This window comes from Microtus ochrogaster, chromosome 4 (assembly GCF_000317375.1).
Source record: "Microtus ochrogaster isolate Prairie Vole_2 chromosome 4, MicOch1.0, whole genome shotgun sequence".
Lineage (NCBI taxonomy): Eukaryota > Metazoa > Chordata > Mammalia > Rodentia > Cricetidae > Microtus > Microtus ochrogaster.
Genome location: NC_022011.1, coordinates 37,733,914 through 37,761,208, shown reverse-complemented (window position 1 = coordinate 37,761,208; position 27,295 = coordinate 37,733,914). Strand labels below are relative to the sequence as shown.

Below are 27,295 nucleotides of genomic sequence, written 5' to 3'. Positions count from 1 at the left end.
GAGAGAGGGAGGGAGGGAGGGAGGGAGGGAGGGAGGGAGGGAGAGAACAAACATGTGCAGAGATCAAGAGGAATTTACAGGTGTCCTGCTCTATCACTCTCCACCTTATTTCCTGGAAACAGGATCGCTCACTGAATCTGAAACACCATCTCAGCCAGGCTTGCTTTGGTCCTTCAACAATGGGGCTCTAGGGATATGGATTCATGACCACACATTTATGTGGGTGAAAGGAATTCAAACTGAGGTGCCCATGCTTGTTCAGTAGACACTTTTAGCCAAGAAGCCACCTCCCCAGTCCCTAAATTTGGCAGATGTATACTAGTTTACTTCATATGCTGTGTACACACACACAGAGCAAATGAGAACAAGAGGCCCAGGTTATCAGTTATGGTTATATTACTTTTCTCTATGATTCTGGTAACATCACTTAAGTTTATCAGCTGATATTAACTTTATTTGTAAAATAACAATTGCATACAAAATTGAATGCCCTATAGTTTACTTGGCAGTAAGTTTGTAATTTATTACTGTGTATGAGTATAGACATGCATGGACCATGGCATGAATGTGGAAGTCAGAGGACATCTCTAACAAGTTAGTTTCCTTCTAGTATCTACTTTTTTCCGCCACACTGGTAGCTGACCCTGCGGTTTCTGGACCATTCGCCTATCTCTGTCTCCCTGCTGGCTGTGGGAGTTCTGGGATTACAGATATACATGACCACATTTGACTTTTTTACATGGCATTCAATAATCAAATGAGTTATCTTGCCAGCCCCCAAATTCTATAATTTGATATATATATTTTTTTCAGTCTTTAAATTTTTTTTAACTTATGTACAGTTGACTCTTGCATGTGTGTGTCCTGTACCTGCAAAGCCAGAAGTTACAAATGGTATGAAGGCTGGGAACCCAGCCCTAGCACATTCTTTAAGAGTAGTCAGTGCTCTTAACTCCTGACCCATCTCTTCAGCTGCTTTCTCTGTCTTTTTAAAAAACTACATTTATTATGGGAATGTGTGATGTGCCCCTGTATGGAGTCGAGAGGACAATTAGCAGGATTTCGCCCATAGTTTTATATTGCCAAGGATATCTTGTTGGTTTGCACTTACCTTATGCCACTATTTAGGATCTAGATCCTTTTTAGTGAATGTTATCTGAACATTTAAAGAATGCAGTCTTTCTTTCCCTACTAATTTAAGTTTCTTTTCTAATATGATTCCATCTTAATAAAACATACTAGAAGGGAAGGATTCCAACTTAAAAAGGAGTTACTAAGTCACCAGATAATTTAAGTAAAAGAAATATACAACACACACACACACACACACACACAACAACAACAACAACAACAACAACAACAACATTTCTTTATATTTATGGTGAAAAAAACACAAAAAGTTAAAAACCAACAATACCATGAAAGACTATACATTGTGTATTTTAAAAAGCTGCTTGGTAGCCCTATTTTCTTTTCTGTCTGCTCAGAAATCAAAAGGGCTACAAATTTTAATTACTACTTAATTTAAGCAAATCCTAAAAAACCGTTTTAGTAGAAAGACAAAACTAGCCTGTCTCTGTGGAGGAATCCTGCTGACACTCAGAAGGCTGAGTAAGTATTATGCTTACAACCATCTGTAAAAATGTCTATCTCTAGATAACTCATCCATGAGAATAGTACATATGCTCACTCAATTGCTGTGACAGTGGCACAGGACAGACAGCAACGGCCAGTAAAGTGATGGATGTAGGCAGGCTACTAGATTACAAGGACTGTGATTAAGACTACTTGTGAGTGTCTAAAAACTGAAAAATTGTTTAAGTACTTCATACTTTACTGTTGTGGAACATTCCTTCACATTGTGTGAAGATATGTCACTGTGACTGGTTTAATAATGAGATAAACAACTAGCAGCTAGGCAGGATTTTCAGGGCAGAGAGAATGCTGTGAAGAACATGGTGGAGTCACGAGGAGACAGAGGAAGCATGACGTGTAAGAGATGAGGCAACAAGTCCTGAGCCATGTGGTAGCGCACAGGTGAATAAAAATGGATTAATTTAAGTTATGAGAGCTAGTTAGAAACAAGCCTAAGCTATCAGCTGGGTTTTCATAATGAATAGTAAGTTTCCATGTAGTTATTTGGGAGGTGGCTGGCGGGACAGAGAAAGACTCACTACACTTTTATAGCCTAACTTTAAAAGTTAAGCTAAAAGTACGAGAATACCTTAGGGTATATATTTTCATCTCTTCAAGGAATTAAAATAATATTTCATGAAGAAATACTCTATACTTAACCAAAAAAGTAGTATTTCTACAAACCCATGCAGTCTTTAAAAAAAACCAAAAGATTTACCTTCCCTAGTCTAGCAGGTCACAGTACTTAAAATCAAGATAACAAGAAACCCAAGAAAAATGCAGTATCCAGAGTTATGTCTACTAACCCAAGACTAATAAACCAGAACATTAGTGAAAGAAACTTACAAGTTTGTACTATAAACATTAGTTTCTAGTTATTAAATATAAATTATTTATTGCCTCTTGCACTAGATACTTGTAAAAGATTTATCTTTATTTTATGTATATGGGTATTTTGTATTTTGCTTGCACTGTCTGTGCACCATGTGCATAAGAGGCTGAAAGACCAGAAGAGGGTGCTGGATCCCCTGGACTGGAGTTGGAGATGGTTGTAAATCCTAGGAATTGAATCCAGGTTCTCTGGAAGTGCAGACAATGCTCTTAAGCACTGAGTCATCATCTCTCAAGAGTTACTGTAGACACACTTTGAACTATTATTCCCTTACTCCCAGGACATGCAGTAATGCTTGTGAACTTACTTTTCTTTTTCTTCTTTTTTTTTTTTTTGGTTTTTCGAGACAAGGTTTCTCTGTGGCTTTGGAGCCTGTCCTGGAACTAGCTCTGTAGACCAGGCTGGTCTCGAACTCACAGAGATCAGCCTGCCTCTGCCTCCTGAGTGCTGGGATTAAAGACGTGCGCCACCATCGCCCGGCCTTACTTGACTTCTGAAGTGCTCTTCTGATGTGGGAGTTCTTCTGTACACTGTGAATATGTGTTGCTTCCATTGGTTGATGAATAAAGCTGCTTTGGCCTATGGTAGGGCACAATATAGGTAGGTGGAAAAGCCAAACTGAATACAGGGAAAAAAGAAGGTGGGATCTAGAGGGATGTCAACAGCCATCAAAGGAATAAGATGCCATGAGAATAGAATTGAGTTAATTTATATGTAAGAGCTAGCTAGTAATAAGTCTGAGCTATCGGTCAAACAATTGTAATTAATATTAACCCCGGGAGTGATTTTATAAGCAGCTGTGGGATGCAAAAAAGTCTCTGGCTACACTCTTCCCTGAGCACTACCCTCCCACCTAAACAATGAATGGTGCTGGGTGTGGAAAAGTCTTTAATTCTTAGCATTCAGGAAATAGGGGCAGAAGGATTGAGGGTTTGAGGCCAACCTTGATGGAATAAGGCTTTCTAAATGAGTAAATAAATGTTAAACAATGTTCTCATTTATGACTTAGAATTTTCTGATTTTGTCATAGTACCTCTCAAATAAAATGCACAGAGAATTTCCAATACAACTTTATAGAATTTCTCTTTAATGCCACAGTAACAGGATGAGGGAGATTCTATTATTGGGGCCAATTTAGAATTCAGTGAACTGAGACACACAGTCAAAGAAAATCACTCAAAGTCATAAAGCTGGGCATTGGTTAAAGGCAGGATGCTGGTTTTATGCTAATCTCTTTCTCCTGTGAAGACTCAGGGTTACTCTGCTTCTTAAGACAATGCTGGAAAGAAACCCTTGTCTAAATATACTCATCAGAACTAATCTGGATATAAAATAAATCCATACTGCTGGGATCTCCAGCTTGGGGCCCCATTACATGCTCGGGTCTCAATCCTCCCATTCCAATACCTGCCCCCTCAAAAAGCACACCAAACAGCTGCCCTCCCCTCGGAAAGCCTGCCAAGGGTCAGCTCCTCTCCCTGGGTGCTGCTAAAGTCCACTCCCATAGGCTACTTAAGACCTGGTAGCCATATTTACCTTGTGATTCATTTCCTGCCTTTCTGAGGGTCACCCAAGAGTGCTCTGTTCATTAAACTTGGACTTATTAATACAGTTTGATTGGCACATTACAATAGTGGCAGCAGATAGCCAATAACTGGGGATTAAAAACTTGAATCAAGTTGAGTTTTCTGGTGACCATGTGGCTGTGGAAAACTACTCTTTTTTCCCTGCCGTCTGACAGACTTGCTTGGTGACTTACCCACTTCAAGCCAACAGCCTCGAGTGGATCCAGGATCCCTTCCTGCTTGCCAAGCCACTGTAGTGGCTGGCCTTTCACAGGGTAGGGACAGCTCCTGCCTTTTAGGGTTCCTTGTCTGGGACAAGTCCCACTGTAGTGGCTGGCCCTTCACAGGGTAGGGACACTGTAGTGCTGGCCCTTCACAGGGTAGGGACAGTTCCTGCCTCTTAGGACAAGTTCCAGACAGGCATACTTTTGTCTTTCCGTTTTCTGGTCTCAGGCTGTCTCAGGGACCACCCTGCCATAGTCTCTGGCAGTTAATGATCTGAGAATGGATACTTCCAGGTCCAAGTTCGCTCCCCAGACACCCTATGACATTGACAAACTGGGGCTGTCTCACCTTATGTTGGTTTGAGCTACCCTAGCCAGGTTCCTGCCCCCTCCCTTCCTACTGTCTGCAGGCAATCTTGCTTCTCTGCCTGCCTGTAATTTCATGCTTCTGTCCACTTGTCCTCCCAGTTTCCACGACTTGTTGCTTTCGTGGATGCTTACTCTAACTTTGCTTTTGCTTCCCTGATGTTTGGTCCAGCCATGGCTGTTTGCTCCCTCTGCCCCAACAGTCAGCTGTGTCCTCTCTGCCAAGTGGCCCTGTAGGTTCCCAGTTCCCATTGGTTCATTCCCATGCTCTTCCCTCAAACCCCTTGCTCCCTGCTCATCTGCTTCTCATGTCTTACCTCCAGGATGCCCTTTTCCTCCTTTCCCCCCATCCTGAATGAACCTCTTGTTCCTCCTGTGTTCTCTTATTGGCATACCTTTTGCAGGGTCTGCTTGCTCATTTTGACTTTGTCCAACAGGCTTCCCTAGCGGTTGGTCTGGCCATGCAGGGATTCTTCCCGCAGCAGGTCCATACCTTCTGCCTGTTCTGCCTTCTGTCCTACAGTACCATGTTGTAATTCTACCAGCCCAACCTACCTCTGTCAACTCCATCTTCCTTGTTTGTTCCTGCCTATTCGGTTCAGCCCGACCTACCTCTATCAACTCCATCTTCCTTGTTTGTTCCTGCCTATTCGGTTCAGCCCGACCTACCTCTATCAACTCCATCTTCCTTGTTTGTTCCTGCCTATTCGGTTCAGCCCGACCTACCTCTATCAACTCCATCTTCCTTGTTTGTTCCTGCCTATTCGGTTCCCTCCATAGCACTGCCATGGCCAGAATCTGTCTTTCCTATGCTTTCCTATGCTGTTTTATATTGTAATCTCTTATTTTAGGGTTTTGTTTGCCTTTCTGTTGGGAAGTCCCTGCTATTCTGTGCGTATGTTTGAATAACATGGTCATAGCATGCCTGTTTTGTTTTTGTATGTGTATGTGTGCTTGTGACTCCAGATTGAAACTGCTCTGGAAAACATCACGTGATCTGCCAATACCTTACCATTTGGGCAAGTGCCATTTTGACTAAGGTCAGAGACAGAGGTCTTCTGAGTTTACTGCCATATTTAGTAAGGGTGACAACATGGAATGGCCCCACCAAGGAGACATTAGACCTCCAATATAATTTGGGTTAGGATATGTTTCTGTATGCTAATTCCTGTCTTGTCCTAAAAATAAAGTTTATAAAAGATAGGATTTAAAACAATGCTGTCTTACTGAGATATTAAAGCTGCACCTCTACATTCATGTACAGGAATGAATGAGCAATGAGCCAGATTTTGTAACCTAAGAGTAAACCCCTTGATGTTATTGATTTAAAACACTAAACTGTTTACAATATTAAAACTTGGTTTTGCCTTACACAGATTATGATTATGCTCTAGGTCTCAGGACCACAACTGAAAATATTCCTTCTAATCTTGTGCCTTTATTAACTGTGGTAGGCTATGATTAATTGGGTAAACTGTATGTCCAGATTTAATTTATATGCTCTAAAGTTAAGCCTAAACAATATTTGTCTAATTTATATACACCTGACAGGTAATCATACCCTGATCCTTAAGCACCTTTACAGATTTGAGAGTATGGCATAAATCAAAAACGCTCTTTATGATAGACATGCCAGCTCCTGGCAGCATCCTGTATCTCCTCCAAGAAGACGGATGGCTGCAGAACTTCCACCTGGAGGCTTGCTTCAAATGTGGCAATGCCAGCTATGGGGCAAAAAACTGCCTTTCACCTCAACTGCCAAGACCCTGTCCACAATGTGAACAAGCAGAGCAACAGGGGATCGAATGTTCCACCCTAACAAGTTAGGCAGGCCAATCTCCAAATCCCTATTCCACAGAAAAAGTCTGTCAGGCCTCCTGGGCTTAGCAGCTAAAGGCAAGTAAGTACTGCTTCTGAGACTTGTATTTGCCAAAGACCTGAGCCTGCAGCCTAGGAAGCTAGAAGGCTGTCTGACTTCTGCTCAAATTCATTCCTCTCAGATTTGGTGGCCTTTTCTCAAAAGGGTACCAGTTTAACAGTTCTCCTCTGACCTCCAAGGCTACAAGTACCCTGGTAACGCATTAAGTTTCCTGTTAAAGTACAGACAGGTGTGCCCACTTCATAGTCCAAAATTAACAGGTTTCAGATGTAACTTTGGAGGTTCAGAGTCTTAAATTTCTTCTGGTAGTCTTCTAAATTGTTCATGCCTTTCAAAGCAAAGCCATGGCCTTTTCACTATGACACCAATATGTAAATCGGTTCAGTTGCTTACAGACACCTGCAGGTTCCTGGGAGAAGTTTTGCTACTGTGTTAAGAAATATGATCTGATGAAAACTAAGTCTCCAGTGCCCATTTGACCTCACCTCTTTTTGAGCATATTTTGCAGGTTCACTCCTCTAGCCTGGGCCAAGGCCAAACCACAGAGGGCTCTCCAAATATGCCAGCACCTGTACCAACTCTTAGGACTTCACCAATGGTACCACCTCTCCAGGCTCAAGTGGACACCTACCCAGCAATTGGAAACTGGTTTTCCAAGATGTTCCAATGAACGGCCTATGTGCCCTCATGTTTCGCTCATTCACCTTTGCCTCTTCTGTACATCCAGGGTACTTCTCCATTTTATTCTTCCTGGCAGTTATTCTTCATGGCTAGACCTGTTCGTGGTGCCGATGAAAACAACCTACTTTTTCTCCAAGCATGCTGCCTTTTCCACCTCCTCAAGAAACAAGGTTCCTGAGGTCTCCAGGATGGCAGCTAACTGAATGTTTCTTAGCTCACACTGTCGACAGAATGTGAACAACCAATTGCATGCCTGCAGGAAGTAGCAAGACTTGCGATGTTTAGGTGGAAGCCCTACCAGCATCCATACATACTCAAAAAGATTAGGATGTTGGGGATCTCCATGCTTAGGTCACACTCCTCAACAAGGCCATCAAGCAGCAACCCCTCCCCCCTCAGAAAGCCTGCCAAGGAACAGCTCCTTCTCTGGGGGCTGCTCAAAACCATGCCTATAGGCTACTTAAGACCTGGTAGCCATATTTGCCATGTGATTTCCCTCCCACTCTCCTGAGAGTCAACCTGGATTTATTTGTAGGACACAGCCATAACAAACTCAATAGAGGCCCGAGTCTCAGTAGTTAACTCTGGTTCCAAGAAAGACCACAAACTGAGACCACCCAGGCACCACCCAGGAACAGACCATCCAAAGGAAATGTCTAACATTCCAAACCATTGTAGATAGGATAACCTGCCAGCACACACCCATCACTTTCCAAAGGACACCCTTAGACAAATGTCAGCCAATCAGGGGTCCGGAACCTTAGAAATCCCTCACCCCGACCTTTGCTATTACAAAAACCCAACCCCAACTGAGCTTGGGGCTCTCCGACCATGCCAATATGATGGACACAGGGAGAGTCTTAGAGTTTGCAAACTTGTATAAGAATAAAGGCTCTTTGCTTTTACATACAGGACTCAGTCTCCTAGTTGGTTTTGAGGGGACTCCGTGATCTGGGCATAACATTATTAATTTAATTTGAATGGCTTATCATCAGTGGTGGATATCCAATAATCACGGACTCAAACCTTATTATATATATAATACTTTAATTTTGTAGAGTAGGAAATCAAAGTTACAAGTACATAAACTTAATTCAACAAACACTAAAATAAATAATTACTGAGAATTACTATGTTCTAAGTCTGTCCTGTCCCTTTAAGAGACAAGCCTTGCCCACTTCCTCCCTCTCCCCCATCCTGCCTCTCTCTGTTCTACCCTTTTCTCCCCTTCCCCCATTTCGCTTTCCCCTCCATAATCCACTAAATAAGTGCCCACATTCTCTGCATGGTGTGCCTATCTGTCCTTGTCTCTCTCCCACCATAGCTCCTCATGGGACCAGCTGATGTGCTGAGGTCTCTCACCTGCCACAGGGCTTCCTGCCTGGGACCTGCTGCCCCTCGTGGCCGGCTGTCTGCTGCCGCCTCCCTTGGGGAATGGAGCTGTTTTATTCTTACCATTACATTGGTGCTCATGACTTGGCCAGGTACTCTCCACGTTCCTTCCCGCCCACAGGTGGACTGGCTGAGGACACGTAGAACCTTTGGCTCGGGAACCAGGTTTCTTTACAACAGCCCCACATTCTATCTGCCTGAACACTGACCTCTATGCACACCATCAACTTCGGTGGTGAGTTTCCCCCTTCTGGTCAGCTAAACCGATTCTGTGAACCTGAGGACTTGACCATTGAGCTCCTGGCAATGCTACAGTGTTCCTAGAAATGGGGGGAATCCCCCAACCACAGCTTTCATGGTTGCAGTTAAGATCTATATTGACATTCATCTCTCGTTGCTTCCCATAGCTAAAAATGTGATCAGACGCCCCAGGGTCAGACCTCCCGTACTAGTACTAGCACAGTGCGTTCACTTTAGGGCCTGGGGTCCCCGCTGTGAGAGATTATCCAGGATGGCCTCTAGCCTCTGGTTTTCCACCTGTAGAGAGATGTTCTACAGGCCTTATGGTGTTGCTGTTTTCACGTTTTCAGCTATGAACTATAAACCCTCAAACTATCAGCCACCTGCCTATGAATGAATGTTCTGTTGGTGTCCTGTTTGCTCCGTTTTTCTTTTCAGTGGGCAGCCCCTTCCTACCCATCTGAAAATGTTCTTTTCATCTCACTCCCATTCCGTCTATTCTGCCCCTGCCACCACTCCCACGGGTCCTGCAGAAACTAACAAGACTAGTCAGATCTATGAGGCAGCTGTTTTCAATTCCAGCCTTTGCTCTCCGCCGCAGCTTGTGGCACGGTAGCTTGGCAACAAGGTGGCTACCAGTGCTGAGTAATTTTCCTCTCTACTTCAAGTATGAAAGAATGCGTGAATGGTGTGGCCACACGGATGTAATTCTGTTTCAAATGTATGTTCTACACAGCCTCTAAGTCTAAGTGTGACCAGCACCCAGCTTTCTCAAGTTCCCCACAAGACAATGCCCACAAATAAGCAGGAAGCAGTCTCGAGAATCCACCGCCCAATTCCTTTAACCTGTTGTGCCTAACCTCCTGCCTTTTTATCATAAAAAAGAGATGAGAAGCAGCACGGTGGTGGTGCATGCCTTTAATCCCAGCACTCGGGAGGCAGAGGCAGGCGGAACTCTGTGAGTTTGAGGCCAGCCTGGTCTACAAGAGCTAGTTCCAGGACAGGCACCAAAAAACTACAGAGAAACCCTGTCTCGAAAAAATCAGAAAAAAAAAAAAAAAAAAAAGAGATGAGAATGTAATGGTCTGTCCTGTCCCTTTAAGAAACAAGCCCACTCCCTCCTATGTCCACCAAGACAAGCAGATCTTCCTTCCTCTTCTAGCCTAAGCTCTTTCTCTCTTTTCGGTCTTTCTCCTGAAGGAGTAGCTTCTATCCCCCTGCCATTTCTGGGTTTTTTTTCTCTCTCTCTTTGCCCTTCCCCCTTTTTCCCTTTCTCTATCCCCTCCATAACCCACTAAATAAATACCCAGTTTCTCTCTGTATGGTATGCCTATCCATCTTTGTCTCTCACCCTCAGTGGCTTGTCCTAGGCCCTGCTGACACGTGGATGTCTCTCACCCGCTGTGTGGTTCCCTGTCTGGGACCTGCTGCCCATCGTGGCCCACTGCCACCCCTTGGTGAACGGCGCCATTTTATTTTTACCATTACACTAAAGCCTTAGGATTTATCAATGAATCAGTATTCAATGATTAGCAAAGATAATAAAATGGCTAAGAAAAATGAAAATATATTACATTGTGTATAGTATAAAATAAAAAGATGAAAGCTAGTTATACATGTTATATCATTCACATACACACTATGTTGCCCTATCTTGGAGAACACTGGCAGTATCAGCATAAGAATAGGCAAACTAAATGGGTACTCATGGTGAGCATTTGAGTAAATCTGAGTGAAAACTCACAGATGAGGAAGAGATGAGCATTAGCCAATAGAAGCCAGGGGAAAGTACTCCAAGGTGTAGTTGATAAGGAACAGCTGATAACTGAATCCTTAAGAATGTGCCTAGAAGTCAGGCTTTGGGGGTGGTGTACAGGTCTTTAATTCCTGAACTTGGGAGACAGAGGAAGGCAGAGTTCAAGGCCAGCCTGATCTATAGAATGAGTTCCAGGACTGTTACATAGAGAAAACCTGACTCAGAAAACAAAAAATAAAAAGAACAAGTCTAGAACAGTATGCACCAGGAAAGGAAGAGAAAGACATATCTACTGGGACCTAGAAGGCCTGATTACAGTCTGATAAGAATTTTGGCAAAAAAAAAAAAAAAAAAGAAAGAAAGAAAGAATGATTTCTAGCTCTTAAAAAAATAGGATTGAAATGGAGAGATGGCCCAGTGGTTTAGAGTGCTGACTGTTCTTCCTGAGAACACAGGTTCAACACCCAGCACCCACACGGCAGCTCACAACTCTCTGTAACTCAGTTCCAGGGAATCTGACACCTTCATACCAATGCGCATCAAATAAAGTTTTAAAAAAATTAGTATAAAGAGTTTGTATTAGAAAAAAAAATAAGATCTGACCTAAAGAAGGTATGATATGGCAAGTGAATAAGGGTTTAACATAATTCAGGTGCAGAAAAGTAGGCAGACACACGGTATGTCAGAAAGTAAACAGGATTTCCTCCAACACTGGGTATGGAGCACAAAGAATAAAAAAGTACATTTCTTGGACTAGGAAATTACTAGGTAATGGCCATAAACTGCAACAGTAAAGGCAGATAGATAGGTGGAGCATTCGAGAGTGGAGTAAGTATGAGACATCCTGGAAATAAAGTGAGGAGTAAGTATTTAAGGAAGAAGTGAGACAGAAAGGTAGAAGGAGCTGAGAACTCAGATCAGCAATTTTGGTCAACAGGGACGGTGACTTCCTTCAAGAAATTTGGACACACAGGAAAATTAGAGTGAAGACAAAGGCTGACGGTGTGGGTCAACCCAGTCCCAGAATGCTGGCGGATCAGGATTGAGCCAGCTACCAGATCCAGAGTCAGCAATCTCCACCAGAAGAGGTCCAACTCCAAGCCAGGGACTTCTGCAGGACAGGTTCCAGACCAGGATATACAGAAACAGATCAAAGCCAGCAACCTAGGCCAAAATAGGCCTGAGACAGCAAACTCCAAGATAGCACAGAGCTATCTACAGGAACAGGAGTAACCAACTGGGTAACTAGAACTGTGACAATGACTGTACCACGAGGAACAACCATCTGAGCTTTGGATTCACTGACACCTAGAAGATTATTCAACAGAATCTCAGACAGCCCCAACCACACCTATTAGAGGAAAAGAGGAGGGGAGGAAGAATAAATTTTTTAATGGAAAAAAATAATTAATTAAAAAGAAAGTAAGTCAACAAAATAGACAAACTTTTATCCAAACTGACCAAGAGGCAGAGAGAGAATATCCAAATTAACACAGTCAGTAATAAAAAGGGGGACATAACAACAGACATGGAGGAAATACTAAGGATCATCAGGTCATATTTTGAAAACCTATACTCCACAAAATTGGAAAACTTAAAAGAAATGGATAACTTTCTGGATAAATATCACTTACCAAAATTAAATCAAGACCAGATAAGCAAATTAAACAGACCTATAACTGCCGAAGAAATAGAAACAGTCATCAAAAGTCTCCCAACCAAAAAAAGACCAGGAGCAGATGGTTTCAGCTCAGAATTCTATAAGACTTTCAAAGAACTAATACCAATACTCCTCAAATTGTTCCACACAATAGAAACAGAGGGAACATTGCCAAACTCTTTTTATGAGGCTACAATTACCCTGATACCCAAACCAAAGAAAGACATTATTAAGAAAGAGAATTACAGACTAATCTCACTCATGAACATTGATGCTCAATTGTGCCACAAGGACATGTGCTCAACTATGTTCATAGCAGCTTTGTTTGTCATAGCCAGAACCTGGAAACAACCTAAATGCCCCTCGGTCGAAGAATGGATAAGGAAAATGTGGTACATTTACACAATGGAGTACTACACAGTGGAAAAAAAAAAACAATGACAGGTATAATTTTGCAGGAAAATGGATGGAGCTAGAAAACATTATTTTGGGTGAGGCAACCCAGATACAGAAAGACGATTATCACATGTACTCACTCACAGGTGGTTTTTAAACATAAAGCAAAGAAAGCCAGCCTACAAACCACAATCCCAGAGAACTTAGACAACAATGAGGACACTAAGAGAGACTTACATAGATCTAATCTACATTTGAAGTAGAAAAAGACAAGATCTCCTGAGTAAATTGGGAGCACGGGGACCTTGGGGGAGGGGAGAGGCGGGGAGGGGAGCAGAGAAAAATGTAGAGCTTAATAAATATCAATTAAAAAAAAAATAAGGACCAGTATGTGGTGGAAAACTTAGAGCCAAGGAAGGCTAAAGAACACACCATATTTCAGTCACTGCCATCACAGGTAAGATAAATAACTGACTCCTGTCAAAGTTAACTGCCATCTAAGAAAAAAGTAAGAAGGAAAATGACCTTTTTCAGAAAAACACAATAGAATCTGTTAAATACATAGCAGCACTGTTAAATAATTAACACGACTATGATACAGACAAACAAAGGGAAGATATCATCCCTTTAGGGTCATTCAGTGATTTCTGAAAGAGTTGTAGCACATAATGCTCAACTGTGTCAAAGAAAATCTGCTCAAAAGAGAACAAACTCTCAGAAGAAACTAAAAACAAATAAAACAAAAGAAAAACACACATAAGAATTAGCTGGACATTCCAGAAATGAAAATGTAAGCACAGACACAGCAGTGGAGCTGAGGGAGATGAGAAGAACCTTACATCCAGTGAAAACACAATGTTGAAAGGGGTGGAATAAAGACAAGGAGGAAACTATGCATGCAGGAAATTTTGAATTCCTTTGGAAGAGGATAAATGGAACCCTGGATCTTCAGGAAAGGTAAAAAGTATTGGATTACAACAGGTGAGTAACATTATTAAATTATTTTTCTTTTTAATACATTTAGAAGGCATATGACTCTTTGAAAGATCTAATAATTAATGATTGATCAGCCTCAGGTTTGATCCTACTTTTTTATCCCCCTGGGGGACAAAGTACCTGCTTTAGTTTCAGAAAGAAGTTTTCAGTAGTGCTGCGTTTGCTGAAGGGCCAGAACAACCTTTCATTAGGCGAACAAACTCGAACTTTCGTCTCCAAGAGAAAACGAACGGGCTCCTGTACTTCTGTTATCACCAAATCCACAGCTGTTGTCATGAACAACACTTTATCTAGATAGGGAGAGAAACAAGAAAGAGAAAAATATGGAAATATATTTGTTCATGTAATCACTGGAGAAGTAATTGATTTTAATTGTTAAGTATTCAAGATACCTTAACTATGAAAATTCTGTAAGCAGACATGGAAAATAAAATATTAGACAAGCAGCGGAAATCTTTTTCACACTGAGAACTCTGATCCTAGGAAGGATTCCAGAGGTAGAATTAGGTGGTGACAACAGTCCGGCATAAAGAAATATACAGTCAGACCATGCCTACAAAAGTGCTATACATTTCTTAAGTGTCTTGCACAAACCCTGTAGATTCTCAAGTTGTCAATTTTGTTAGTACTGGCTTTTTAACCAGGCAGTGGTAGCATGCACCTTTAAACCCAGAACTCAGGAGGCAGAGGCAGGCGGATCTATTAGAGTTTGAGGCTAGCCTGGTCTACAAATTGAGTTCCAGGACTGGCAAGGCTATTACACAAAAAACCCAGGATAGCTAAAACAATACAGTACAATAAAGGAACTTCTGGAGCTATCACCATCCCTGACTTCAAGTTCTACTATAGAGTTAAAGTAATAAAAACATTTGGTATCAGCGTAAAAACAGACACTCAGATTAATAGAATTGAATCGAAGACCCTGACATAAATTGACACACCTATGAACACATGATTTTTTAAAAAAGAAGCCAAAATTGTAGAATGGCGAAAAGAAAGCATCTTCAACAAATGGTTCTGGTATAAATGGGTGTTGACATAAAGAAAAAGACAAATAGATTGATATCTATCGCCCTGTACAAAACTCATATCCAAGTCAATCAAAGACTTCAACATAAATCCAGTTACACTGAAGCTGATAGAAGAGAAAATGGTGAACAGTCTTAAATACACTGGCACAAGAGACCACTTCCTGAATATAATACCAGTAGCACAGACACTGAGAACAACAATTAATAAACAGGACCTCCTGAAACTGAAAAACTTCTGTAAGGCAAAGGCCACTGTCAATAAGACAAAACAGCATCATACAGAATGGGAAAAGATCTTCACCAACCTCACATTTGACAGAGGGCTGAACTCCAAAATATATAAAAAACTCAAGAAACTAGACATCAAAATACCAAATAATGCAATTTAAAAATGAAACCCAGATCTAAACAGAGACTTCTCAACAGAAGGATTTCAAATGGCTGAAATACACTTAAAGAATTGTTCAACATTCTTAGTCATTAGGGAAATAAAATCAAAACTACTCTAAGATACCATCTTATACCTGTCAGAATGGCTAAGATAAAAATACTAATGACAGCTTATGCTGCAGAGGATGTGGAGTAACAGGAACACTCCTCCACTGCTGGTAAGAGTGCAAACTTGTACAGTCACTTTGGAAATCAATATGGCCGTTTCCCAGAAAATTGGGACTCAATCTACCTCAAGACTCAGGTATACCAATCTGGGGGATATACCCAAAGGATGCTCAATCATACCACAAGGACATGTGCTCAGCTATGTTCATAGTAACATTATTTATAATAACCAGAACCTGGATATAACCCAGACGCCCCTCAACCAAAAAACGGATAAGGAAACTGGTATATTTACACAATGGAGTATTACTCAAACTTACAGCAATCTGCCTGCTGCGACCTTCAGAGTGATGAGATTAAAGGCATGTGCCACCACTACCCAGCTCACCTACGTAAGTGTAATGAAAAAAGGGAAGGAAAAAGAAAGAGAAAGGAAGAAAAGAAAAACAAATAACCAAAAGTGATATTGTTTTTAGGTTAAATTTAGAAAAAAACTTCAGAATTATTCAAATTGTTTCGCCAAAGTTTCGTAAAACTGTGATGTTAAAATTTTCTATCATCAGGCCAGGGGCGATGGCACGCACCATTAATCCCAGCACTTGGGAGGCAAAGCAAGAGGACCTCAGTGAGTGTGAGGTAAACATGGTCTACATAGTGAGTTTCACAAGAGCCAAGGCTACACAGAGTCCACATCTTAAAAAACCAAAAACCAACCAAACAAACAAACCGATGGGCTGATACTGATGGCTCAATGGTTAAGAGTACTTGCTTCTCTTTTGGGGGAGTCAAGTTGAATTCCCATCATCCAGACAGCAGTCTATCATTATCTGTACCTAGTTTCAATAGATTTGACATCTTCTCTAACCTCTGTCAGCATCAGGTATGAATGAGTTTCATAGATAAATATGTAAAATAAGAATAAGTAAGTCTTAAAACTCTGCACCACCTTTAGGAGTTTCTTCATTCACAACTTGAAAATGTGGGGATTTTGGATTCCAGCTTCCAGTAATAACATATGACTTTCCATCTGAACTTTTGCCCATAGACTCCTAAAGAAAAGAGTAAAAGTAACCCTTAATGAAAAAGTGGGCTTATCTTCATTTTTAGGCTTTTAAAAACAGGAATTCAAAATATATAATTTTGATAAGGATTGTAGTAATTTTTAAGAATTTACATATATTTGATATACAGTGTGGAAGTCTCCAAAATATATACTAAAACCATCCAGGAATCTAAAGTACTGCAAAGATTGTACATTTCAAGTTACCCAGAACAATAACTGCTCATGGTCTTGCCACATTCCACACTGTGGGAGAGTGCTATGCTAGGCAGAGGGAGATCCAGTATCGCAAAACTAATAAAGATAGAGTAATTTGAAACTGATTTGTCATGTATCAAAATAACAAGTGGTTGCAAAATAACTTTTATTAATTGCAGATGATCTGACTACATAGCCTAAATCCATGTGAAAAGGCTAACTGGTCAAGATACATCCCAAATTAACCAATCATTTCCTATCAAAGCTATAATTTTGAAGGTATTTATGAAGCATGACTGTTTTGACTCAAAGGACAATTATGCCACAAAAGCATAAAAGTAGACTGTTCTATTTGCCTCTGTGACCATCAACTTAAAAGCTTTCTCAGGATGCCAGCACACTCGATCCAGAGGGGGGGAAATGAGTTGTTTGCCTTCCTTCCAAGTTTATCACTGCAGGTACAGTTATTACTCACTCTTGCAATTGGTTGGCCTTCTCTGGGATGATACAGCAAACCATTAATGAAATCTGAATGGCTGTCTAAAACCTTATACTCATTTTTATCTTGATGATCTGAAATAAATAAATCTAATTTTCATATTAGCAGTTTAAGTACAAAATTTGTTTAGTGGAGCCGGGCGGTGGTGGCGTACGCCTTTAATCCCAGCACTTGGGAGGCAGAGGCAGGCAGATCTCTGTGAGTTCGAGACCAGCCTGGTCTACAAGAACTAGTTCCAGGACAGGCTCCAAAGCCACAGAGAAACATTGTCTCGAAAAACAAACAAACAAACAAACAAACAAAAAAAAATTTTTGGTTAGTGGAAGAAATGATTCAAGTCTAGTTTCTGGACTCCTATACTATCAATTCTAACTCTAAGGTGATATAATTTATAGTGTTTGATACTCAGTTCTTTCCATGTCATTTCTTCTTCCTGGGAGGTACAATATCTATAACCAAACAAGCAAAGCCACTTTGAATATATTCAAGTAGATTTATTGAATTCCCAGTATCAAAGGCACCATATACAACTCCTACACAATCCACAGGGCAGGCAATTTTTCTTGTGGCATCCATCATCCATCAAAACTCAAAAGACAATAAAATGGACTTCTATTGAACAGTATTGTGAAATAGAGAAGGCACTGATGCAGCCTTGTGTAAAGCTGCTCAAGAATCAGAGTTTTGTTTAAAGGCAGAAGTACACTGAATGGTTACAGTTAAGATTAAAACACGTCAATTATTTTTATAACTGTTCCTAAAGTTATATAAGGTAAATGTATATAAATCACATCAAATGGAAAAAAAAATCAGGGTAATTTACCTCTCAAAGTCCTATGTTGAATTTTCTGTCAAGAGAATGATCACCATTTAACTTTTAGTTTTTCAAATGATTTTCATATAACAGCAATAACCTTAATATCTCCTACTACTTACATGAATTTTTGTTTCAGTTTTCTGTTTTGAACTTGTTTTTTTTTTTTTTTTTTGAGATAAGGTCTGACTGTGTGACTAACTGCCTCAACTTCCCAAGTGTTAAAGTTACAGGCATATGCCACCATGCACAACTACTTCTGCTTGTGAATAAAATACACAGCTGCTTGATTCTCACATCAATCCTACCTGATAAGTACACAAAAATTATTGTCAGTACTACCTAGGTCCAAACACCAAGGCTGGTTCGGCAGTCGTGGCGCACAGCTTTAATCCCAGCACTTGGGAGGCAGAGGCAGGAGGTCTCTGTGAGTTTGAGGCCAGCCTCAAACAGAGGGAGTTCCAAGACTGGCTAAAAAGCTACAGAGAAACTCTGTCTGGGGGTGGTGGTGGTGGTGGGGGAGGAAATTCCCTTATTCTTGTGCATTGCTTTGTAGCCTAAATGAACACTTATATAAACAAGTCCTGAGTCCAGTGTGATAAAGTAAACCAATATATTAATGAAATAGAAATAGTTTATAATCTTCTAAGAAGAACCAACCACAACCAAAAGAACCTATGACAAGAACCTTACCAAGTCCAACAAATGCATATCACTATTTCGGACATCTTTTCCTGGGCTAAGGAGAAGGCCAAAGCACCTGGGGGGAAAAAAAAACCTGACATAAAGTCGTGATAAAACTAACAGCATACACATATATTTTAAGTTATGTACTTAACAATTAATTTTCTTATGGGTGAAAAAGGAGCATTCTAATAAATTAGTATTGTCACAATCATCATCTTTAACTGAGTTAAACAAACTTTGTCTTTTACTACTGTAATGGTCTGCCCTGTCCCTTTAAGAGACAAGTGCCACCCATTCCCTCCCCTGTCCACCAAGGCAAGGGGATCTTCCTTCCACTTTCAGCCTGAGCTCCTTCCTTTCCCTCTCTCTCCTGAAGAGGTAGCTTCTCTTCTCCTCTACTCGCCTCCCCTCCTCTCCTTCTCTCTACTCTTCCCCTTCTCCCTTTCATAACTCACTAAATAAATATCTAACCCCATGCTGCATGGCGCGCCCTGTCTCTGTCTCTCACCAGCAGCTCCTCATGTGACCAGCTGACCTGTCTAAGTTGGCCACTGCTGCCATTCAGGGACCTGCAGCACTGTATTTTTACCATAACAATTACCACATACTGGAGATTAGCACTACTAACTGAAGATTTATGAGTGATTTCAGAGTAATGAAACATTACAGTAAATACAAAAGAATTACCAAGAGCCAGGTAGGATGGCAGACGCCTTTAAATTCAGCACTCAGGAGGCATAGGCAGGTGGATCTCTGAGTTTGAGGCCAGCCTGGTCTATAGAGCTAGTTACAGGACAACCAGAGCTACACAGAGAAACCCTCTCTTGAAAAAAACAAAAAACAGAAAAGAATTACCAAGGAGTGAAAATATTTTGAGAGTGAGTTTTTAATACAGTGCATGACTATTCTACTAGACAGATAAAACCCAAAACTCATATTTAAGATAAACATAGAGAAATATTTACCTTTCAATGGCAAGTTCTTTGTTAGCTGTTTGCTGCACACAGATGACAATCTTCTTATCAATTCCCTGTCGAAGTTTAAAGCATTGCCTGTCCTTGTCTTTAGGAACAGCACTGCAAGATCAATACATTTCATTAATGTCAATTTTCTTGACAGACACCTTAACAATTCTTTTAAAGTCTCAGATTTTTGATTGTTTTCTGTCTGGTTTACAAGTAGTGGCAAAAAAGAAAATAGAACTGAGTATGAATAACAAGAAGGAAAAAAGGGTAACCAATTTATTTATTGCCTAACCATGACATGTTACTGTTACTGTCCTAAGGTAGTGATAACCTTATGAAATAAAAACTACTGCTGTTGTTATTATGGGTAGCCAATAAACGCCAGCTTAAGAAAGTTTAAAAGTCTTAAAATGCTTCTTTACCAAAACCAGTGCCTAATCTCCCATATACTCTCTGGCTGCACGGATCTCAAAGGTGACAGCACCAGTGGCAATTAGCTTTTATGCAGCAGCTCTAAACTATCTTATTGCTTTAAAATACTAATTTAATGGCAAGAGAACTTGGCAGATAAAATACATGAGTAGTTGAAAACTGGTAGGTATTCATCACATAAATACTACTTTGGAATATATGTGCATTTTTGCATTTGTCAATCCATATTTTGCAACACTTTCATTACAAACAAAAAAAAATTCCAGCAAAGTTTAGAAATGACAAACATGTTCTTTTTTCCCTTAACTTATCTTTGTCCTCTATTCTACCAATACATTAAAAAGGTGTAAGAGACACCATACATTTCCATAAGCACTGGACAGGAAGAACAAACAGACCAGCTACACCAGGATGTGACCAGCACCCAGCTTTCTCAGGTTCCCTCCCCCAAAGACAACGTACACAAAAAAGCAGGAAGCAGTCTAGATAATCCACTGCCCCAATTCCTTTAATCTGAGGTGCCTAACCTCCTGCCTTTTTATTATAATAAAGAGATGGGAATGTAATGATCTGTTCTGTATCCAAGACAAGCCATGCCCACTCCCTCCCCCATCTGCTGAGGCAGGCAGATCTTCCTTCCTGCAGCCTGAGTTTCTTTCTTTTGCCTCTCCCTCTCAAAGAGCAGCTTCTTCCTCTCCCCACTTCTCTCACTCTCTGTGTTCTTCTCCCCTTCTCCCTCTTCCCTTCCATAACCCACTAAATAAATATTTAACCTCACTCTGCATGGCATGTCTATCCATGTCTCTGTGTCTCCCTCCCTGCCCGGGACCAGCCGTCTTGTGGCAGCCCATCTGTCTCTCTGGCCTGCTGCAGCCACTTAGGGAACTGTACAGTCCCTTGCCAGGGACTGGCTGCTCTCGAGACCCGCTGTTTGCTGCCTGCTGCCACATGGCCCACTGCCTCCACTCAGGGACCTGCACCAGTCCTTCCCTAGGAATCCGCTCTCGGGATCCGCTGACCACTGCACCACTAGAGGACCTGCTGCAGCCGCCGGAGATCCCGCAGAATTTTTTATTTAATCCATTACAGACAGGCCTTAATTTCAACTGTCCTTAGAACCTTAGCCTACTGTGGTCTTAAGGATGGTTAAATGTAAACAAATACGCTTTCAGCAACTTGTAAGACTAACAGGCTGAGTAAGATACAGCTTACCAGTAGAGTGCTTGCCTAATATGCCCTGGGTTCAGTTTTCAGTGCCACAGAACAACATGACTCAGTATATACAGAGTGTCTTCCAGGCCATGGCCTCAAAGGATGCATTGTAGGAAGCAGATGGAGAGTAAATACCGGGGGCCAAATTACATTTCTTGACCTATGACTACACTACCCAAACAAGGAGCTTTACATTTAATTCCCACTGTACACCTTATGAGCTAAGATCACGTTTTAGTCTTGGGAGGCCAAGGCACAATTTCACCTGAGTTGCTCAGAAAGTTAAATGAGATCAAATCAATCAGTCATCAAAGCAACTGAGCACCCAGCCAGCCAGACAACTAACCAATCATTTTGAAAGTTTCTCAGGGGTAAATTTTCCTAAACTGTTATTACAATGTAATACATATTATTTTTTTAATAAAATTTGGCACCAGATGACATGAAAAGTTCAGAGAAAGTTTAAGAAAAAGTCAACTGTTGTGCTTTTCACTTAACAAATTATTAGAAATCATATATTTTCCTCATAATTTGATTCTACCAATTTTATGAGGTACCATAGAAGAGACTTATATATACAATTATTAATTATGATCACTCATTTTATGATATGAGCTATATGAAAAAAACTCAGTCATCTTGCAACTATAACTTCAGAATCTAATTCTGGCTACTGCATTTCACGAGTAAGGCAACTGCATACAAGAAAGGTAAAGGAACTTCCAAATGGCCACACTGGTGAAATATCAGCAACTAAACCCAAGTTTTGATGTTTATTTCTGGGTCCTTCCTATTACTCAAAAAAAAAAAAAAAAAAAATTATTTATTTTTTTTAAACCAAACTAGGCAGGTATGGTGGCTCACACCTGTAATCTCAGCCCCTAGGAGGCTTACTGGAAAATTACTATGAATTTGAGGCCAGTCTGAACTACATTTTGAGGATCTTTCCCCGACTACACACACACACACACACACACACACACACACACACACACACACACACACACACGGCAGACATTCTCTGATTAACCTTGGCTGCCCTGGTATTTTCTCTGTAGATTAGGATGTCAGGCTGGCCTTAAACTCAGAGGTCCACCTGCCTCTGCCTCCCAAATCCTGGAATGAAAGGCATGCACCACCACACCCAGTTTACATTGTGAGTTGTAAGCCAGCCTGGCATCCTAGCGAGGACCATTTATCTCAAAGGATAAATGAATGAATGAACGAAATTAAATAATGAAAAGAACATAAACTTTAATTATCTTTAACTCATATTTCTCCTTCTAATAAGGTTAGATAAATTTTAGTGCTAAAACTGGATGTCAAAAATCTTAAGTTCTTTAAAACAAAAAACCACATTTTAAACAAAGACAAATTGTGCTAAATAGTTTTGTCAACTTAGTACAAGCTAAAGTCATCTGGAAGGAACCTCAAATAAGAAAATGCCTCCATGGGCTGCAGAGATGGCTCAGGGAGTAAGAGCATTGCCTACTCTTCCAGAGGTCCTGAGTTCAATTCCCAGCAACCACATGTTGGCTCACAACCATCTGTAAGGTCTGGTGCCCTCTTCTGGCCTGCAGGTATACACACAGACAGAATATTGTATACATAATAAATAAATATTAAAAAGAAAAAGCCTCCATAAGGTTTGGCTGTAGTCAAGCTTGTAGGACATTTTCTTAATACCTTAGTGACATTTTCTTAGTGACTGGGGTGGTGGTGGGGAAGACAGACCAGTCCATTGTGGATAGAGCCATCCCTGGTCTGGTGGTCCAGGTTTTCATAAGAAAGCAGACTGAGTAAGCCATGGGGAGCAAGCCAGTAAGCAGCTCCCTCCATTGATGTGGGAATGATTTCTTATTAATAAAGAAACTGCCTAGGCCCATTTCATAGGCCAACCCTTAGGTAGGCGGAGAAAACAGAACAGGATGCTGGGAGAAAGAAGCTGAGTCAGTGAGTCGCCATGATTCTCTCACTCCAGACAGACGCAGGTTAAGATCATTCCTGGTAAGCCAGCTTGTGGACTACACAGAATAATAGAAATGGGTTAGATCAATATGTAAGAGCTAGCCAATAAGAGGCTGAAACTAATGGGTCAGGCAGTGGTTAAAAGAATACAGTTTCCGTGTAATTATTTCGGGACATAAGCTAAGCTAGCCATGTGGGCGGCCAGGTACAGGGGACGCAGCCCTGCCGCTCATATTTCAACACTCCATGGCCTCTGGACCAGCTCCTGACTCTTAAGTTCCTATCCTATTTGAATTCGTGTTCTCTGGCTTCCTTCAATGATAAACTGTGATTTAGCATAAGCTAAATAAACCCTTTCCTTTCCAGGTTGCTTTGGTCATCACAGCAATAGTAAACCTAAGACACAAATTTAGCTTTAAATGTAGTCTACTTAACTTAGGCCATAATTCTTATCATCAGTCAGCTAAAGTAACAGGTAATCTATAAGATGAGTTCAAGACTTTAAAATTCTTTAAACACTGACACTATAAATCTCTTTCCAACTTTTATTGCTGTCATTGACTTACTCCTTGTAGGAAAAACCATTTTAAGTATGAAAGGTATTTAATCTGACCTAATTTCTTCTGTACCACAGATAATAGTTTACTAAATAAATTCACAAAATAAACAGTTAAGAGGCTTTACCTAAAATAACCTTTGCCATCATCTTCTTTTATTTCTAAAGACACAGAGAAGGTAAAAATGTCACTGTCTGGAGTCTGCGGTGTGGCAGTGGCTGAGAGTGGGGTCTGCTTGGCAGTACGGCGGAAGGCAGTGGCAAAGCTGTAAAGGATCCGGCTTACCTACAAGCAGACATGTCAGGAAATTGGCTGTTATCATTAGACAGGAAACGCTCTCCCCCCTCCCCCCCACTGACTAACAAAAGCATTTGTTGTACAACAAACATCCTTTAAGAGAAATAAGCAAAATCAACATTTGGGGATATGGCTCAGAATAGCAGTTACATTTTTGGGGGGTGGGGGGGGTGGAGGATGGGGTAACAAATGAAATCATTCCCAAATGCCGGGTGTGCTCTGTATCTTCATCTGGGTAATGGTAGAAAGTCACCAGGCTACCACTGAGGAGGTCTACATTTTATACAAAGCCCATCTGAGGGTGAGTGAGATGACAAAGCAGGTGGAGACAGTTTCTGTGCAAGCCTAGAGACCTGAGCCAGATCCCTGGAACCCTCCTAAGGATGGAAGGAGGGAACCGATGCCACAAAGTTGCCAACTGAACTCCACATCCCCCAACATGTACACAAACGTGCAATCATAATAACCATAGAAGTTAAGCAGAAATTAGTTTTATTGAGGTTAAATACTTATTTACTTGGGAGAAAGTAACACTTGTCTTTCACTTACCCACTTTTTTAGTTAATTATCTAATCTGTTAGGTTTTAAAACAAAATCATCAGAGGGATTTTTTAAAAACAGTGAAAAAATACACACACATACATACATACTCAATTAAAAATCTCAACTGAAAAGAAAATCACATCCTTAATGTCAGATTCTATGTAAATATACTTTTAATAAGAAGCATGGCTTTAACAGTTTAGGAAAAACTCAGGATAGAACAGCTTGTAAATGTGTCATTGTCAGGGTAAGAATGTGGGTCTAATCCACTCAGCCGATCACCATCATGCCTCTTATAGCACTGCATGTACAAGTGCATGGGTATGCTCACTAGTGTGTATGCATAGGTCAGAGACTGCAGTTGGGTGTCTCCATCCATTATTCTCTATTTTCTGATATATTCTATACTTCTCTTATAGAACCAGGAAGTCTCTTTAAACTAGAATGGCTAGCCAGCAAACCCCAGGATCATTTTACCCATTTAGTATCTCCCTGTCCTGTGCCATTTACAGTAATGGTGGTGAAATCTCATTTGTAAAGACTTACAGCTTCTTGTATTTCACAGCGAAATACGTGTATCCTGAAGAGCTCTGCGTTATAGTGACTTTCAGTGAATGCAAAACAGTCGCTTTCAGGGGTACCATCGTGTCCTCTGACACAGAAGAGGATCTTGTAGATAGGGTAGTTTGCTATTTCAGTGTTGGTCTGAGGATCTAAAAGTCTGTTCAGACAAAAAAAGAAAAAAAAAAGAAATTTATTATGAGTAACATATTGTATTTATATTAGTACTCAAGACATCTGTCCAGAAAGAAAATAATGTAATCCACTTTTAGTATGCTAGCCAAGCACACTATATTTTGATAGATAAATCACATAGGGACGTTGAAGGTACTGATCATATAATTCCATGTTAATCTAGAGAAGTGCATGTTTGGGAGAGGCCCATAGAAATGTATCAACATCAGCAAACATATGAGTTTTGTAGCCTGCAACTAAAATAAAGACAAAACCAGTACTAACTAAATTAAGACTAACTAAACAGACTGTGAAACCTTTGCACCTGATTATCATTTTAAAAGAATGTTCTGCTGGGCGGTGGTGGCGCACGCCTTTAATCCCAGCACTCGGGAGGCAGAGTTCAATGCCAGCCTGGTCTACAAGAGCTAGTTCCAGGACAGGCTCCAAAAAACCACAGAGAAACCCTGTCTCAAAAAAAAGAATGTTCTGTTTATAAAAGTAAAAAAAAATTGCAGTGCATGATTGAGCATAAAAACCATTGCTCAAAACCACATATTAAATCCAAAGCATAGTTAATGCAAGTCAAAAGGACATCACCCAATCAAATCTACTTACTCCACAAGTATTTATGTGATAGCTTCGATATTCTAGACTCTTTAGGGCACTAAAGATCGTGACGGAAGGTCAAGAAGTAACTATACAATTTCCACACTGCAAGGCAAAGCCATCAATGGGAAATGTTCTTCAAAATGGAAGAACCCAAAAGGGGCTCTAACCCAGGTTAAAGACTCTTTCCCAAAGGCTCTGAGAATGTGGGGCAAGATAGATGTTTTCTTAATTCCTTACTGAAGGAAACTCTATTAGTATACAAAGTATAATTTTAGTTGTTAGAATAAGTATTCACTTTGAAATGCACATTAAAAGTAATCACAATTAATCTTTTGTTTGGTTTTGTTTGTTTTTCAAGACAGGGTTTCTCTGTAGTTTTGGAATCTGTCCTGGAACTCATTCTGTAGACCAGGCTGGTATCCAACTCAAAGAGACCTGCCTGCTTCCGCCTCCTAAGTGCTGGGATTAAAGGCGTGCGCCACTACTGCCTGGCTGAAAAACCCAGCATGTTTCTAAGGGAATTGAAAAACACAGAAACTACTGACCAAAGTAAAAATTGAGTCAATTATTATTTTTAATAATTTATTATTTTTCTTTAATGTTTATTGGTGTTTTGCCCGTGTGCATGTCTGTCGGGTTTCCCTGGAACTGGAGTTACAGACAGGTGTGAGTTGCCATGTGGGTGCCGGGAGTTGGAACTCGGGTACTCTGGAAAAGCAGTCAGTGCTCTTAACCACTGAGCCATCTCTCCAGCCCCGGATCAATTATTTTCTAAACACAATAAAAGCAGTAACAACGGGGAGACTTTTGAGCCAATAAGTATACCAGGAATGTATCCTAAGGAAATTAAGACCAAGCAAATTACCCACCCACTTAAAAGGCACTAAATAATTGCACAATAACTGACCACACACCTTTAATCCCAGCACTCGGGAGGCAGAGGCAGGTGGATTTCAGTGAGCTTGAGGCAGTCTGGTCTACAAGAGCTAGTTCCAGGACAGGCTCCAAAGCTATGGAGAAACTCTGTCTCAAAAAAAAACAAAAAAAGAGTAAATAAAATAAATAAATAAATAAAAGATTTCCCCTACCAAGGCCCTTTGCTGTGATATATTACCTCACCAGGCAGAGAGACACTGAGCAGCTGACCTTGGACTAAAACCTCTGAAACCACTTACCAAAACGAATACTTCTTTTTTAAAAATCATTTCTTTAGGGTTCTATTACTGCAACACAAAGGTGAGCACACACATACACAAAGAGTTTGGTACTGGGTATGTGACTACACAAGAAGATATAAGATTAACTCGGAGCTATTGCTCAGGAGACATCTACAGTGTGTGTGAGCGCCCCCCCCACCAGACAGAGAGAACACATAAACACACACACACACACACACACACACACACACACACACACACACACACACACAGAGAGAAACGGGGGGG

At 40.8% G+C, this 27,295-nt stretch overlaps 1 protein-coding gene and 1 pseudogene across 6 annotated transcripts in view; both read right to left on the bottom strand.

The window, feature by feature from the left end:
- Window positions 1–27,295, bottom strand: part of Rabgap1 (RAB GTPase activating protein 1) — a 158,793-nt gene that overhangs the window by 94,506 nt on the left and 36,992 nt on the right. For all 6 annotated transcript variants that reach the window (XM_026777425.1, XM_026777415.1, XM_026777419.1 and 3 more), the window contains 6 exons: window positions 25,050–25,224; window positions 23,791–23,948; window positions 19,495–19,605; window positions 18,536–18,602; window positions 16,218–16,320; window positions 13,803–13,972 (listed from right to left, as the gene is read on the bottom strand). In XM_026777425.1, the coding sequence (XP_026633226.1) occupies window positions 13,803–13,972; window positions 16,218–16,320; window positions 18,536–18,602; window positions 19,495–19,605; window positions 23,791–23,948; window positions 25,050–25,224 (784 nt within the window). The remainder of the gene's footprint in view (window positions 1–13,802; window positions 13,973–16,217; window positions 16,321–18,535; window positions 18,603–19,494; window positions 19,606–23,790; window positions 23,949–25,049; window positions 25,225–27,295) is intronic.
- Window positions 16,659–17,452, bottom strand: LOC113455490 (annotated as a pseudogene).